The sequence below is a fragment of the Styela clava genome, chromosome 5 (assembly GCF_964204865.1).
Source record: "Styela clava chromosome 5, kaStyClav1.hap1.2, whole genome shotgun sequence".
Taxonomy (NCBI): Eukaryota; Metazoa; Chordata; class Ascidiacea; order Stolidobranchia; family Styelidae; genus Styela; species Styela clava.
Window position 1 is genome coordinate 4,740,149 of NC_135254.1, and position 18,180 is coordinate 4,758,328.

Sequence of the window (18,180 nt, forward strand, 5' to 3'; positions counted from 1 at the left end):
GCTCACAAACGACATTAAACATTGTGTTGATAAGTTATAATAAGTATTTGTCTAGATCAGTTGTTCCCAGAGTAGGCGGTACCGCGCCCAATTGGGGAAAGCGATACAGAAGGGGACGAAAAAGTCGAAGAGGGCGATGAAGGACAAATTTGCAAAACCTGTTTTTGTTCGACGGCTGGCGCATCTGACATTTGATTGGTGTACCCTGCGCGTGTTCCCAGGTTTGAATCCAGTGGGCGATAATCACACACGAAAGGGTTGCTGGACTCCTCCCCGCCGTGAGGTAGTTTGCGTAGCCCATGGGTCTGCAACCTACGAGAGATGCATAACTGCTTGATTTTTATAAAAAATTTTACTTCGAGGTTTGGAAGTACATATATTATGTGTGACCTATTATTTTCCAAAATGAACATTACAAAGAACAAGCAGAGAACTAGAATTAGCAACAAGACAGTGTCACATTAAATGTCATATTTAATTATTTTTTTAGTAAGACGAATGAGTTGAGTTCACTGGTTGTCGCAGTCTTCGAGCACGACCACTAATATAACTCTGGCTTATATACTACAATGTGGCTATAACTTTCAAAGTGTAAATGGGAAAGGCTATGGAAACTGGAAAAATATATCAATCACTAATTTCATTATAATTTAACAAAGTAAACTCTGGAATATAATTTGGCTCAAGGTGTGGACCATTTTTTAAACAGCATTCCAACAAAGTTGAAATTTAAAAGTTCTACACCAGACTAAACCAAGCAGGTATTAATAATATTTTCCAAGTCCCTGAAAAGTTCACTGTGTATTCATACAAAATGAAATTTTGAATAAATAACTTGGTATAAATTAAAAGGGATTTGGTATAAAAGTATGTGAATTTGTCAATGCACATTTTCCGTTTAGCTGATGTCTAGGGCTGTCCAAGCGAACCAAATATTCGAAATCGAAACGCAAATTATTCGAATTGATTTTCGAATCGCTAAAATTAGGTACAGAAAGCGGAAACCACCTTTGCAGGACGTTTTTTATCGGACAAGCAGCGGCGTTTCGAGCTTAGACCACTCTCGCTCCCGGCTTAATTGGTTTCCCGGTATTTCCCTCGCCTTCATTTTGTGATAACACATGTCATTCCTAATGCCCGCACGATGGCACGTGATTAGCCATTTCATGCATGGTCATCATAACTTGAAAGGTATAATCGGTAATGACGTTTTTGAGAGAGAACAAGGAGAAAAAGGCAATTTAGAAAACGATAGTTCTATAAATAGAATCGATTTGAAGCTGTTGAATTAGTTATCATAAGAACATGATACGAGCAACTCAAAGCTGAAACAGTTGTTTTGGGATCCTTATGATGGCAATACCTTCTTTCAATATAATTTGTAATTTCTTATGATGGCAATACTGTATTATCCATCTATATACCAAGACCAATAATTGCACTCTTGAATTTTGATGGCTGTTGTACACTAACAATATTGTAGTCATCAAAAAATATTGTCATCAGATTGCAATTTTTTTTTTGTGCAATTTTTACTCTTAACACTCAACAGTTTGAGACCCAAATTTTGGAGTCCTTCAATTTTTTTGACAAGTTCATACAAGTGTGTGACCTCTGAAAACATTTTATTGCAAAATACCAGCAGTAAGTAAGATGTAACTGCACATACGTTACCACAACATCAAAGGGTAGGTGTTTATTGTATAATAGAGACAGATTTAGGATTGCGCAATAATATTCGATTATTCGGTTCGATTTGGCAAAAATATTCGATTCGAATCAATCGAATATATCCACACATACAAGCCGATCCCATAAAAACGCCCATAAAAGGGTGAATTTGTGAAAAAAAAAAAAAACTCATATGAGCCGACGCTGCAAATTGTAACACGCCGTATGGACCTACTATCACAGCAAATTGTTGCAGAATTGAATTAAGTTAGCATGTCTTTTCGTTTGAGTGCGATCAGAGTTATGCATGTATAAGCCGACACACAATTTTGGCAACTTTTCTCTAGTTTTAAACTAGGCTTATATGTGACGATATAGTACTCAATCATTTACCAAATCAAAAATCACAATAAGTCATCCATAACTCTGCTGAGATTTCAGAGCATAATATAATCTGATTCTCTGATGCTGTAATTACATGCACAAATTGGTACACTTTAAAAGCTGTTTACGTATTCAGCTCCAGGTAATATTTTATATCAAATCAGTTTTACGCTATTAGTCTACAAATTGAAAATTCAGAAATCAGCACCAAGTTCAATTCAAACTAGGTTCACTAAGTTCAATTCAAACTAGGTTCTGTCACTCATATTAATTTTAGATAATTGATTTTTCCTAATGCCAACCTTGCCATTCATTGTATCCTGGAATCAAAAAATATTTATCTCACACTAAAGTATTTACTGCAGCGACCCCAAACCGGGGGATACAGAGCGGTCGGAGGAGGGGGCAGAATTGATTTCCCATTTGCCTTTACAGGAAAACTCCCCATTCTTACTAGTTTCTAGGGATAGGCAATGTAGAATAATTTACTATTCTAGAATAGTTAAATCGAATCCAGAATACCGAATCCTATTCTATTTTCATACTTATTCAAATAGTGGGAATTTCCACATTGCTGGATTTAGATGTTGTAAAATTGCAAATGTATTACTTACTATGAATGTATTATTTGGTGACCGTACATTTGAACCCATGTGTATATGCGCGATTTCAATCTATATGCAGGTGCTAAAACCCATGGGTTAGGGTTAGTATGGATTCAAATATCCACAAAACAAAAAAAAATCTCCATAGGTGCAATAGTATGCAGGTGCAATTGTCGTGGGTTCAAATGTACCTGGGTTCAAATGTACGGGAACCGTATTATTTATTTAGAAATGTCCTGAACATTGAATTTCATTTGACACTAAACAGGCATTTCCCAGGACAATAAAATTGAGGAATATTACAATCTTTTTTGCCTTCAATTGTTCCAAATGTATGTAATTCCTAAATACTAATAAATACTGATATCCCAAATTAAGACACGCTTTACACATTTTAATAGTAAGCGATTAAATACAAAAATAGACATGAAACGGCGTTAAATCATCATTAATGTAAGTCTGCCGAGTGTACTGAAACACACCCGCTGAGAATTAATTAGATGCAGAACCAGCGTGTGGCCACTGCAACCTATGCGCTGTTGTAAAATATTAATTTTAACCACTATCAATTAAAATCAACTTTTTATTCTGTGCAAGCAAGACACGTAAAACCAAGTTCCCGTAAACGCGATTTCGTACTTAGTTATTAGGTAATAACATCTAAAGACTAATTCATTTTCTTTGATTATCGTTACATATCATTATCTACCCAGACTTGGCCCTACTCAAATTCAATATGTCACTAGCTTCGCCAGATGCGGCAACTTTTTTTTAAATTTATCGGCGACTAAAATATTACAGACACTCGATCAAACGTGCATCTATCTTGAACGATGAAAACGTTATCATTAATCATTATCTACACAGACTTAGTCCTACTCAAATTCAATATGTCACTATCTTCGCCAGACGCGGCAACTTTTTTTAAAGTTTATCAGCGACTAAAATACTACAGACACTCGATCAAACGTGCGTCTATCTTGAACGATAGAAACGGACTGGGAAATATGTAATCTTTTGAGAGTGAAATTGAAATGTGACAGATGCTCGCGTTTTGCGATATAACTTTGTTTTTTGGAAAATGGTATGATAAAATTATTCGTAACTAATATTTGATCTAAATCAATCGCAAGTAATGTTATAACATTTAATGCCTGGCTTTTGGTTTACGTGCATCATTTTGGGAAAAACTCGTAGGTCGCGAAAAATCAATTTAAAATGAAGTAAGGCACGTCTGTAAACAATTAAAGATTGTTGCATTCAGATTATCGGAATATCACCATCACCAGTAAGTCGGCACAAATAATTATTATACGCTAGCTAGATGGCAAAGCGGGAAAACGCAAAAATGGTGCAATAATGAGTCTTCGCCGTGCTATATTGCGGACATCTTGTCTTGAATATGCCGATTGAAATTACAGTGTCTGATGTTTATCGATTTACGGGTTCTTTGCGAGCAGACACAAGTTTAAATAAACGAGAGAGATTTCCTCGCGAGAAACACGCTCGTCTATAATTGATAAATTAAAAACCCGAAATACAAAAATTGACGCATGGCGCCGGAGAGGCGGAAACCGAATCCTGTTATCGAATCCCGTTGGATTCGAATACTTTGGGATTCGAATCCTCCGGATTCGGTATTCTATTTTGCCCATCCCTACTACTTTCATTTCATTTCCTTATATGGTTATTTCACAAGGTGTTTCACATTGTTGAGCATGAATTGTTTAAGCATAATGGGATTTGAAATCTACCAATAATAATAACAGTATAAATAACCCTGAAATGATAAACAGAGGGGCCATTAGTGCTAAAAACCTCCGGAAGAGGGCCATGAACCATAGAAAATTGGGAACCACTTAGAGTAATATAACTGAAGCAAAATGCAGTCAATTGTATTTTGATAGTGTGGGAATTTTTACTTGTGTTCCAGGAGCAACAATATAGCAGATTTTAATGAAAATTGTCAACACTTTGAGATTGATAACACAACCCAGATGTTATATAAATCCCGCTCAACTGCCCACAAAATATATGATATTAATGCGATATACCTACTACCAATGAAAGCTATCTATCTATCTACTTACGGTATCTATCGACTACAGTTACCTGATACAAAACTGGAATTAGACCGTTGCTCATATTTCCTAGAAAATTCTGTGTTGCAGAAGTGGCAATTTTTTTTGTAATTGCCCACAAATTATCATCATCGTTTCTTCAGTTTGCTTGCTCATACCAAGCTATAGGATAGGATTTACATATTGATCCCGGGGAAGAGGGAAGCCGATAGGACGGCTTAACCATAGGGCGAACCACAGCCTATCATCTGGTTACCATTCCATGTCGGGTATGGGATTAGCTAGTTATTTGTTTTCGGAAGCAGGGACTTGATGGTGAAGGAAGCCGTAACCAACCAGCGGTTACAAGAACCATCCCACTGCAGCGAGGAGTCCAGCAATTCTCTTGCACATAACTATCTCCACATGGGATTCAAACCTGCGAACCCACTCAGAGAAATCAGAACATATTCCTAACACTTAGCATGATGAGACACACCGCAGCGCTGCCAATATTTCAATATACTGAATCTGAAGAATAATATGGATGTTGAATTTGTCATACAAATTGATTTACTGAGCACAATCTTGGACTTTTTAAATATCCTGTTGTTCACTAATTCTCTGATATGTTTATAAGTTCTTTAAAATAACATTATCTGCTTTTCAATTTAATAATGTGCAACAGAGTTTGGCCGGCAACAGTTTTCTATGTTAGTTCATGCATATGCAACAATCAAATTTGTAAACAATTTTTATTTGGTTATGAGGGGCTGGCTTGCATTATTTTGGCAATGAAAAAAATCAAATAGTCTACCAGGTCATAGTCATGTACTTTATCTAATAATTTTTCTATGTTAAAATGTAATACTGCAGGAAATCTGTTTTTATCAGCGGTATTCGGACATGGCCTAACTGTAGCATACATGATGCAAACATTTTTCGGTTTTGTACCATTCCTAGTATATGCAAGAGAACTGCTAGTCTTTCTGCTATTACAGGGTAGATCTCATAATTCTGTAACTCCTGATCTGTACAGCTTGTTTTACTAATCAATCCACACATTTTAAGCAATCAATTAGTTCAATAAACAATGCCAGTATTCCCATACCAGAGTTGGATTAACCGTACTGTCAGACTGTACAGCTGTACTGGCAGACTGGTGACAAAATAACTGCACATGGTTCGCCATATGATTTATAATCCAGCTTATCAAGGATATTTATAATAACAACAAATATAGTAATATAAATACACCAGTTCAGGAAAAATGCAAGTAAAACAGAAAATAGCTAAAAATACATTCAAGGCAACTTACAACTACCCACTTTTCCAGCACTCTTACAGCTGTTGTGAATCAAGCAGAAAAAATAAACTAATAATTCTGCAGTTTTCAACGAAATCCCACACGGTAAAAAAGCTCCCCCATTGAAAATATTAACAATTTATAACCAATCCTACACAGAATTAAAGTTTTCAGACAGAAAAACAAATTTTCAAAATTACTTAGGCTCTCTCAGTAATTAGGGGTAATATTTGCAAACAATGAAAAACTATACAAAAAAAATTGGATTTATGAGGGAACACTATTATTCCATAATAATAATATAAGTTTATTTCGACTCCATAATCAGCATAACAATACATTTGACAGATAAACAAACAAACAAATAAAAACTGTTTATGAAATCAGGGGAGCAAACAAAACCTTAGATAAGGTTTATAACGTACAAAATATAAGATGGAAGGTTTTGCCAAGAGCATAAATATATATATGTAAGCCGGACGGTTTAAAACTAAAATACAATAGGATCAGCAACTTTCCAACGACTTTGGACAAAGATTTTTAATAGTAATTGAAGTCACAAGTTAAAATATTAAAATGGTGGTAAACAAAGTGTAACTTTATGAGAAGAAGGTCAAAAAAAATTATAAATCAATTTTACTCACATTTAGTGCATCTAATTCAAATATCAATTTGCTTTTGGAAGTAACTTTAATCACAAGCATGTGTTTTATTCACAACTCTGTACAGGCTTTGAAAATCAACAAAAAAGAGATTTTTTTCATATTCAGCGGAAACGAAAATTTGAAACATTGATTTCGAAAAATTTTTGAGGCCACGAGTATCATATAATAAATGATCAGAAATAAAGTGTGACTTAAGGCTATATAGGCCTTCAAAATATTTTTAAGAATGAACTTTTTGTGCATTCCAGTATTCCGCATGCCTATTAGAAAATCAATGTCAAGAGAATATGGAGCTAATCATTCAATGAATTCAATCATATAAAACAAAACAACGTAACAACAGCAAACTACCCGAGGCAAACATAACTTAGGATGAAGTTGAATATGTATGCGCACCATATCCACCCAACATGACAAATACAATCTTAAATTATGAGATTTAGAGAATTTTGTAATAAAAATATGCGTAGCATGGCAATAGATTTCCAGCAATACTAAACAAAACCTGGTGTCCATAGTCATGTTCGCAGTGGATACATGTAATGCAAATATGCGTAGCATGGCAATAGATTTCCAGCAATACTAAACAAAACCTGATGTCCATAGTCATGTTCACAGTGGATACATGTAATGCAAATATGCGTAGCATGGCAATAGATTTCCAGCAATACTAAACAAAACCTGGTGTCCATAGTCATGTTCGCAGTGGATACATGAAAACATGTTATAAAAAATAAATGACCTCCTATTCCAAACATCACTAGCTTTAAACCAACAACCATCTCAGCATGAAATATGTTCATTATATTAATATAAATTGGTTCAAAAAACACTCAAATGCATATCACAATTCAAATTTCATTTGGAGTATATATAATATATAAGTAGCATATTTTGTTAGAGCATTTTATTAGAGAATATGCTGTGGAAGGCTGTAGAAATCTGATGCAATATTTTTTCATATTTTCACTCTTAACAGGGCCACGTACAAGCAGACACTGACATGTGAAGAGCTAATTTTTTTGAAACAACCTATATATTTTTGGGTCGATATTGTCTACTCAATTTATTATAAATTAGATGAGGTGGCGGGCATGGAATAAAAGATGTGTAATACACGTTAACTACTGGGCCATCGCTTCTGATTATTAGGCATGCATGATCAAAATTTCTCGTGGATAAATAGTATGTTGTTAATGCTGGTTTGGAGATATTATCTATGCAGGCACATGTTGTATCATCTGGTTCGGTATAGTTGTAGAGCTAACTATGATGACCTTGCAGAAACTTTCATGGCCACTACTCATTAGGCAACATGATGATTCCTGAAGAATCTAGTCAAACAAATATTGGTTCATCATAGTGAAAATTGGACCTCAAGTTGGTATGCTCATACCAGGGATAGCTCATGATAGGTTGCCCTAAGCGTTCAGTTTGAAAACAGTTATTCAGTGGCTGCTTTCAGCACGGACTTTTGGTTTATTTTTTAATGATTTAATGGCTGTTCGTATTTTAAAAATGTTTTGAATAGAAATCTCAAAGTACTCATATATCTGATTGGTGGCGCTGTTGTTCCAAGGGGAATCCCCGTTCAAATATAACTTGTCAAAAAGGCCTGAGACATCGGCCATACGCAACTGCTTTGGTCCTCGGTCTTTTGCGGTAAATCATAGAATTGCGCAAATGGTAAGTATGCCAACAAAAAAAAAATAATAAATAAACCGACAAAACCACGAAGAGTTTGAAACTTTGAATAGCAATGACGCAAGAGAATAATAATGTGATGTTACCAGACCAGTAACATCAGCATTATGCATATTGGGGATGTCATATCTAACATGTTGTGAAGACGATCCATTTGCAAAATGACCGAAGTAAATAAAAATCCTCATAATAAATGAATAAAATTAGGATTTGGTTTTTTCAACTATCCAATCATATAAAAAGGTTAACTATCTAGCTGTTACCATATGCAGCATGTGCAAACTGCGCGACCAGCATGTACTTAGGGCAGGGGTCTCAAACTCAATTTACCTGGGGGCCGCTAGGGCAGAGTCTGGATGAGTCCGGGCCGCATCAGGTTTTCCACAATAAAAGCTTAGCAACTCGTTTAAATTGTATTTCTTGTGCACTGCAACTTTACCTGTGCAGATAAAACATGTCGGGATGCTCCTATGCTCAACAAAGAAATTTCCCAGTTTTTTGAAATTGTCTGTGCTCATCACCAACCTTTCTGTTCACTGAAACTTCACTTTCAACGACACGTTTAGAGATGTTCCAAGAATAAAAAATTCCATTTTGTAATAACTGTTGCGCTGATGTTTCAATCAAGCATTTATCCGATGGACAGTGATGTTTCGCCACATGGGAAACATGGTTACAATGTATCAAGATAAATCTAAGCGTTGGTGATTGTGACATCAAAAATCATGGAACATTGTTTTTAAATTATTTCAGGCGGTCCCGCGATCGAATATCAGGCCTACAGGTATGGTACTGGTAGGTTACCGCACCGCATATTCCTTTCAGGGGATAGATGATAAAATATTTTGTTTTGCCCTACGTGAGAGTTTCCCTTTTTCGGCCACGCAACACTTACACTTTTTATATCTCCTCGCGGAACACCAAAAAATGAAAGGTTGAAATTGATAAAGAAAAACGGTGCAATGTAGCGGTTCCCGATGGTTTCGCCGTGGCGAGTTGCAAATGCGCGAAAAACTTTCAGCATTTCAAAGTAAAATCAGGTAGAGATGAAGGAAGAACGGTTGACCTTTTGCCTTTGTTTGTCTTTAACAAAGTCAAAAGTGAACAGTCAAAAAGCTAACCGACGGTTAACGAAAATGCCACTACCCTAACTTAGTTAGTCCACTTTAGACCGACGGTGACGCAATTTTAAACGGTCAGTTGGGCAACAACTTCATGATTCTCAGATCGCCATGGCGACCAATTTAAATGTATTTTTAATTCCTTTTCCACGCAACACTCGGGAGATGCTCACGGAACATTAGTTTTCCGCGGAACACAGTTCGGGAAACGCTGTTATATTAAAAGCATTAATCATGCTAACTGAGCTAAGTGACTTGCGGGCCGCACTAACATAAAACTTTAATACCATGGCGGGGGCCACAAACTATCATCCCGCGGGCCGCAATTGGAGCAAAATTAGTTACATCCATATTGGTACACATACTTCTGGAGCGCCCAGCAGTTTGTGTGATACTGCCAGACTGGTTGCAAGAGACAATGCCGCAGAGATCCTACTGTCTGGCCGTAACAGCTATCAGTAGACATAGCCAACCCAGGCCAATAAATTTCTCATTAGATTTTCAGTTTTCTCTGAAGCCTATACTGTTAGCGTATATTGCAGACCAATAAGATAGAAATCTAGTAACAATCTAGGCTGACCAAGCAAACTATTCAACTTTACTGATTTTCCCAGCTAGCCATAACACTAGGCATTTCAAAGACATCAGTAATATTGTAACATGTCAAGAGATTTTTCTGACGCAACACCAAATGCGATTTTTTGTTCATCCTGAAGCAATGATGCTGTCTGCCACACGTGGCCCAAGGAACTGAGTTTAGACCACTCTGCAACACAATGAAATTGATCTACAATCAGATTAATCATTAATTGGAAAAAAACATTATTACAATAAAAAGTTGTCCTGGATAAGGAACTTTGAGACAATATGAAGCGAGAATATGTTAATTAGACTACTCAAAATGTTGTGCCACAACTAGCCCCAATTGTTTAAATCTCGCGTATGTGACATGCTTAATTGAACCATTATTTTCACAATACATATATGTTTGTATGTACAGTATTGGCTTTGATTGGATAAATTGTTATAAAGATAATAACACATTAGTTTATATTAAACTTGTTCGAGAACGTATAGAATACACTTGAGCACATAGACAAATCAATTTTGACGTGTAAGAATATACAAAGACCCATATTTCCATGAAATTATTTTGCTGGAACTCTTGATTTGTATATTGTCAAAGGCTTTATAATAGGTAATCCCGCAGTATGGGAACCAAGTTGGCGTACACCAGAATGTAATGTGTGTACCAAGTTAGGGTTAGGCCATAATTTTATTCCATTTTCCTCATTTTAGTATTACAAGTTCGGGGACTAGCCAAGTGACTCCCGTAGTAATTGTACCTAAAATTATGGCCTAACCCTAACCTGGTACACATAATACGTTTTTATGTCCGCCATCTTGGTTCACATACTTCGGGAGTAGCTTATATTATACAGAACTTAGCTTGGTTGCACAATTATAAAAATAATACATATAAATGCTATAGGACAGTTCCCAAACTATGGGTCGCGACCCACTGGTGGGTCGCAAAAGGAATCTTAGTGGGTCGTAAAAAGATGTAGAAAGCTTTGATTAATTATACTGGTTATTAGGATCGGTGGCGACTCGAATACAAAAAAACTAAAGAAATTAAATTGAATTCAAATCCAAATCTGTGAAAGTTTCCTTTTTACGATCTTTTCACAGAAACAAAAATTTGCTACACAAAGAATGAACATGTGGCTTTTTTTACGCATAGACAGGGGTCGGAAACCTACCGGCCCGCGGAACAATATAATCCGGCCCGCGACGCTTCACTCAATTATAGTAACAAAACAGCTGTTTTGATGACTATATTTTTCACGTAACAGAATTTATTTTGAGACAAGTGTAGACTAAATTATATTCTAACCTAACAAGTATATAACTCACAATTACGCATTTAATTAATTTAATTATAATTAGACAACTTGCATCAAAACGCAGAAAAGTTGATGCTGAGTGCAAATGGTTTAATGGCGCAGAAAATATTCAACTGGTCAGTCTTCGCGCGCTGCTTAAAATTCAACTTCTGACCTGTGTGAAAAAAATGTGATTTATCGCTTATCCGTTCGTTTTTTAACTGTCCAAAAATATGTGCGGGCCGCCAATGACTTGCAACCTTTATTTTGGCCCGCAAGTGACAAAAGATTGCCGACCCCTGCAGCATAGCAGTTTCGTACACTGTACAGCACTTCTTACCGTGTTTCCCCAAAATTTAGATAGGATTCAGATTTATTTGCCATTGAAGAACAACACTATGTTTTTATTTTCGGAAGAGGTCTTTTGTGTTCATTTATCAAAAATAAAATTACATTGTAGAAAATCACGAGATGGGTCGACGTAAGCTATGGTAAGAAATAGTGGGTCCAAACTCTAAATATTTTAAGGTCTTTCGTGCAATATAGAAGTTCCATCATTGGAGCATAGGAAGCTACAAAATTTTATCAAAAAATGCCTCAATAAAAATTTAATTTTAGAAACCACTGGTATCTAACCACCTATTAATATGTAGGGAGCTACTATTTATTTTAATAAACAAAAAAAATTTTGGTTCGACATTGCCAACTCAATCTAATACAACCTGGGTGAGGAATGGAATCTAAACCTGAGATGTGTAATCTGGATGCCAGCACAGTTAAGCTTTAGCCACCTAGGCCATGATATGCTCATACAGAAATGGTACAAATATTTGCAATTTCCATCTTATGAATTAATTGATCACGAAAATCTTTTGCACAATGGCTACAATGTCAATATTGTTTCAACCTTATTCAGTAGACCGAAAGAAGCCTGAAAGGTGAAAGAAAATTTTTAATGGAGTGAAAAATAGTTATTATTACAAGATTCAGACAAGGTATGTTTTTGTCATATTTATTATATCTATCCAAGCTCCACAATTCCCAAACTACAAAACTAATTTCTTGTCACTGGTAAAATTCCAGTATCTCTGAAAAATATTATTCATTTACATATCAGTGGTTGAACAGTGCCTTTACTGGAGGCAAAACTTTTTATGTCTATAATATTTAAATCACCATACCCATACACACATTTTGTATCCACTGCAATAGTGAAATGGCGAAGATATTCCTTGAAATCGAAAGAACTGGGTGGGGGTAAAAGTGGGAAATGGACTCATATTACCAAAAGACTGCGAAACACATAGAGCGTCTCATTTAAGATAGCACTTTCGAATTTGCTCTTGTATTAGCATTTTTGAAATCTTTTGAAACCATGTGACTGTGATATTATCTAGAATGGTATAGTACTTTATTTTTACAGTATAGTACTCATCAAGGCTGGGATTTTCAAATCAAATAGAAAATTTTTATCTACCCCCGATACCAATGCAAATTCATTACTCGATTCAGTTTCGAGTGATGATTATTCAACTTGTTATTTCGGGAATTTAAGACTATTATATGAATGCATGATGGTTAGTGGACACAGCAATATTTTGCCCAGAGTGTCAAATGAAGAAAATTATCTCACCCCTACATCACACTTAAATCCTTTTGCCTCCAATGCCTCTTTCAGTTTCATTGTATGGTTTGGATCTGGATATCCATTGCTGAAAAAAAGAGAATTTATGAATTCAGTTTGAACATGTTCATAGAAAAATAATGGAAATTTGGTGAATTTCTTGTTTAACAATGATAGATCATGACTTTTATTTTAGTACAGAACTTGTACCTAGTGATTTGAAGTCATGAAAATTTCGTCTGAGCAATTAAGAAAAAGTCATGATGGCTACAAACTCTTGGTTGACAAGCATTTAAGCACCCCGGAAGTAATCATATCAAAATGACGCACAACCTGAAAACCCCTAACTCGGTAACCTATGTCAGGTTGTGCGCCATTTTGGTGAGAATACTTCGGCAGCACCAACATTTAATTTTATCATAAGCGACCGTTTTAGTTTCTGTTAAGAAGTTTTACAAAAGTCTGAAATTGCAACTTCTTAGCAGGAATATATGTGACTCTGGCTTCCAAATAAATGTCAAAGTTCAACTTGTCCAAAGACTTGATCAGAATGATTTATAAGAATACCATTAGTACTGGTAACCACAACCACAGTGCAGATGTCCGAAATACAACATTTCAGAATCATATTTTTAATATTCTAATCTATTTAATAAATACAAGTTGTGGTCACAATGGTTGAGTGGTTATGTCTGGAATTTTAGATCAGATTCTGGTAGTTGAAAAACATTAAATCACTCTGAATTGAATAAATCATTTTCATATAAAAATGAGCTTAGTTTTCTTTTGAGCAAGGTTGGTAAAATCCAAATAAACAAATCTGAATAATTTTTAGGAAAACTATTTTAACCAATATGTCTTTATGCTTTGAAAATTAAAAAAAAAAATCCCAAGGTCATTATGAGCAATAACTTAAATACTAGGGGTTGTGAATCCCATTTTTTATTATTTCACATAAATGACGATTTAGATACCAGAATAAGAATTTTGAATTGTTTTGTAGTACAATACATAACAAGAATTTGAATTTGTTTTATTCCTTCCTATTTCTTAACATTTTAGGAAGTAAATACCCATCAAACATAAAACACACAAATTACTCACTTTTCTGGTCCTCCAGTTTTATTAGTCTTATGAGGAAACTCATCGTTCCAAACAATTTTTCCTCTTCCGTCACCAACTTCCTGAATCTTGAAAATCAATCCTGCATAGAATGCTTGAATGAGTAAGTTGTGACATATCCATCCATCATCAGTGGGCAAATATTCAGTGAATTCTTGAGCTTCATATGAAACCCCCTGGAGAAAACAATGTAACTAATCATATCTGAGGATTTGTTAAAATTAATATAAATATGACAATATCGAGAAGATTTACCAAATGTCAAAGAAATTTTTCTGAAATAATTGGTATTTCCATTTTTAATATATTATACTTGTATATATATTATATATTACCTTGACATCTCAATAACTTAATTATATATTAAAATCATGACTTATTAGGAAGCCCACTAAATATTTGACTATGTCATGATTTTACTGCACCATTGAATCTAAATCTAGAGTAAACATAAAAGAACTAAATAAATATCGATTTACAGGTAATGTTACTCAGGTTTAAACAAACAAGAATGATCTATATATGGCTATGTTATGATTTTACTTCATAAATGGCTTCTTTATTTAAACTTTTTCTCAATAAGAAACTTTTCAAAGCATTGATTTCCATTAAAACTGAATTCTTTAAAACTGAATTCAAATCATAAGAGCATTATACAAAATACTGCCTGATTCTGCATATTTCTATGAAAAGCAATAACTCATGTGAATGAATGCAAACATTTAGCAATACTTTTCTGAGTGCTCTCAAGCTTTTGGGCTGTGCAAAGGCCTAACAAGTTTAAGCGTTAGACTGAACTAAGCTGACATGACATATTGAACATCTTGGTTCAATTCCCCACGCCCACCACTTCACCCAGGGTGAAATAAATTAGATAGGAAAAGCAACGCCAAAAAATCATGGTCCTTTGAGATAACAGTATCTCCTTAAATATCATATCAGTGGCTGCTTGTATATGAATTTGATCAGAGCAAAAGGCATGATTGGCATCACATAAAAAAGCAACATGACAGTACTATTACTAGGGATGTCTTTACCATTCAATCAAAATAGCCGTCTTTGGAAATTCATGGCATGAAATTAAAAAATAAGGACAGAAAGCAGTCTATTTTTCATCAGAGCTCTTGTTCATATCATGTTCTATTTAGAAAATTTTGACGTAAACATTTCACATTTTGGCGTAATGATTTCGCTTCCAATTGTGCAATTTGAAAAACCCATAATTACAATAATTGTACCAAAGAATTGTAGGATAATAAAAGATTAGGTTGTGGACGCCCCTAAGTTACAAGATATTTTGATTTTTTATTTATAGAACTGGTATTTGATTCAGGAAAGATTATTGAATCAATTGATATTCTAATATGCTAATGTGCAATGAGGATTGATATTATGAACAAGAACCTTCTTGAATAAGACTGTTGAATCCAGATAATCTATAATTTATTTCTCAACCAACAATTAAATTTGTTTCATAACTCACCTTCAGACTTCCAGCAGGAAATGAGTATGTGATGACAATAGCCCCCCGTCTTTCATATCCTGGCAGTAATTCTTGCAAGGAATCCCATGACAGCTTCCCATCAGGTGGTTTTTGATTGATAATTCTTAGACCAGAAGTAGTTTGACTTGGAAAGTGAGATTCAGCACCTGGAATAATAAAACCAAAACTTGTAGCAAAATCAAAGTCTCATTTTTTTAAAGCAAAAATGCTTGTGATTAAGAGGTTCGGAAATATTTGAAAGGTACTATAATATCTCTAAATTATATGTATTTGTAGAATGAAAATAAACTGAAAGTTAATTGAGTTATTAAGTGGGTATTTGAGTTTTGGGCTATGCCATGACCCAGCGGTTGAAGCGCTTGACTTACTGTATGCATTACAAATTACACATCTCAGGTTTGAACCCTATGCCCCCCCCCCCCCCTCTCACAGTGTATAATAGATAGGCAGGCATTGGTTCCCTGGAATAAAGCACTTCCTCACATATTAATAAATATCAGTGGCTTCAAGTATATGGCCTTTTATGTAAAATAAGATCTTAAAAAAATTTTACTGTAAAAAAATTTCTGATAACTTGAGTTTATGGAAAAACAATACTGACATGGGCAACTTCAAATATGATGAGTCATGAAATGATCCAGTAACTGAGACCTGGGTCAGAGACATCAGTTTGACAAAGTATTATGAAATTTACCCCATCTTATAGATTTTATAATTTATTCATAATTGAAATTTAGTTCAATGTTTCAATGTTTGCACCTTCTAATAGACATGAACACGAAATGCTTTTCAATATTATCAAATATTTTGATTAATGAGCTGATGCAGCAGAAATCCGAGGTCAATTATTAGCCCTAAAATGAGAGTTTCAATGAGAGATATTCCAGATTCACATTATAAGACCGATATTTCATAAAAACTGACAGGGAAAGTACATTATCTTTGTTTTTCAGTATTTAAAGTATAATAAACCTTTGCCATAACCCGATGCACCTCCAATGGCAGAAGATGCTTCCTCTTCATCCTCTGAAGAGCTTGAATCTGGTAAAGCCAAGGAATTATCTGCATTTGTTTTTTCTTCACTTTTTGAAGTTGCTCTATTTATGAATTCATCCACTACCAAATCATAGCACTTGTCTGACTTTCTTACTAAAGGTTCGAGTCGAACTGTCTCTTTTAGAAACTTGAGAGATAAAATTTTCACTTTGATGAAACTAAACAAGTCTTGGAGGATTTTTCCTCTGTTTTTGACATCGTATTTGATCCATTTCATCATCGCCTCATATTTGACAGCCTCAGAAGAATACTTTGTGCTTGAAGATTTGAAGAGTCTTAGTATGTCATCCTTGCTGATATCACAAAACTCATTTTTCTTGCTAATTTGTTCAAAATGTGTCTCCAAGAATCGAGTAATGAAATCTTCAACTGTTGTTTGTTCATGAACTTGATTGATTTCAGAAAGATTCTTCAAGATAAAGCAGTTGTCAATATCAAGGTTTGTCTCAAGTTTTTTGGCATCAGAAAATAATGCAGTGATTACCGATTTCTTGGCTGTTTTATTGTTTTTAACAATGGGTGCTTTGAGGACAGTTTCCAGAAGAAATTTGAAGGGAAATTGTTCGATGCATACAAGTTCAGAAATATCTACGTTATTTTTTCCATTTGCCCATGCCACCACGGCTTTCCATGATGTTTGGTAAGTCTCATTTTTCATGTAACGCAAGATATCTGATTTAGTGACGAATGGAAACAACTCTAAAGAAATAACAGATTCAAAATTATCAATCACAACCTGTTCGGCTTGTTCTTTTATATCATGGCGATCATACATTTGAGCCAAGTTGATCACAGAGAGACAATTTATTGGAGATATGTTAATTTCCAAGAATTGAAAACAAAGATTCGTTAATTCCTCCATTTGTAAAAGATTGGAAGCATGCAGGATATGCTGAATGTTTTCTATTTTCAAATCTGCCTTTCCTTTATACATGAACTCTACACATTGTGCGATCCCATCCTGATCGACATCCTTCATATTAACGTGACCATCATGAACTTCCTTCAAGTTGCTTAAAAACATGGCTTCAAAGTATTCTGAAGAGGCTGCCAAGACAGTACGATGCAATCGGAATGATTTGTCACCAACGTTGATCTTAAAATCACAGAGAAACCCTTTCTCTTTGAACCTGTCATATGATGTCATGAGACGATCCGACTGTTTCGCTCTAGCCTGGTTCATTACTTGTGAATTCATCTTCGTACTTTGACAAATCCTTTATACAATTTAAGCGCTAATGTAGGATCTGAAAAGAAAATTATTGTTTTTTTTTTATTACTGCTATAACTATCACATTGTACTGCTCTAAACAATACTCTTCACATAACTGTCTTCGCATGGGATTCAAATCTACGATCCCACGCAGAGCAATCAGAGGTGCGGTGGCGAGGGTATACCTAACGGTTAGCACAATGCGCCACACCGACGAGCCATGAAACCTGATGTTACAAATGAATTACAGATTATGCGC

At 35.0% G+C, this 18,180-nt stretch overlaps 1 protein-coding gene across 1 annotated transcript; it reads right to left on the bottom strand.

The window, feature by feature from the left end:
• Window positions 1-13,755: 13,755 nt before the first annotated feature.
• Window positions 13,756-17,906, bottom strand: LOC144422823 (uncharacterized). Its single transcript, XM_078112674.1, has 4 exons — window positions 16,625-17,906; window positions 15,632-15,798; window positions 14,131-14,324; window positions 13,756-13,765 (listed from the first exon to the last, which is right to left on the bottom strand). Exons 1-4 carry the CDS (start codon window positions 17,904-17,906, stop codon window positions 13,756-13,758), a joined length of 1,653 nt encoding a protein of 550 aa, XP_077968800.1.
• Window positions 17,907-18,180: the final 274 nt, after the last annotated feature.

What these genes read in the sequence shown, in the direction of transcription:
- LOC144422823 (XM_078112674.1), bottom strand. Translation starts at nt 17,906, where the DNA reads ATGAATTCACAAGTAATGAACCAGGCTAGAGCGAAACAGTCGGATCGT. An exon ending in TGCATCGGGTTATGGCAAAG is followed by an intron (nt 15,799 to 16,624) that starts GTTTATTATACT and finishes TTATTATTCCAG; the next exon opens with GTGCTGAATCTCACTTTCCA. An exon ending in TTCCTGCTGGAAGTCTGAAG is followed by an intron (nt 14,325 to 15,631) that starts GTGAGTTATGAA and finishes TGTTTTCTCCAG; the next exon opens with GGGGTTTCATATGAAGCTCA.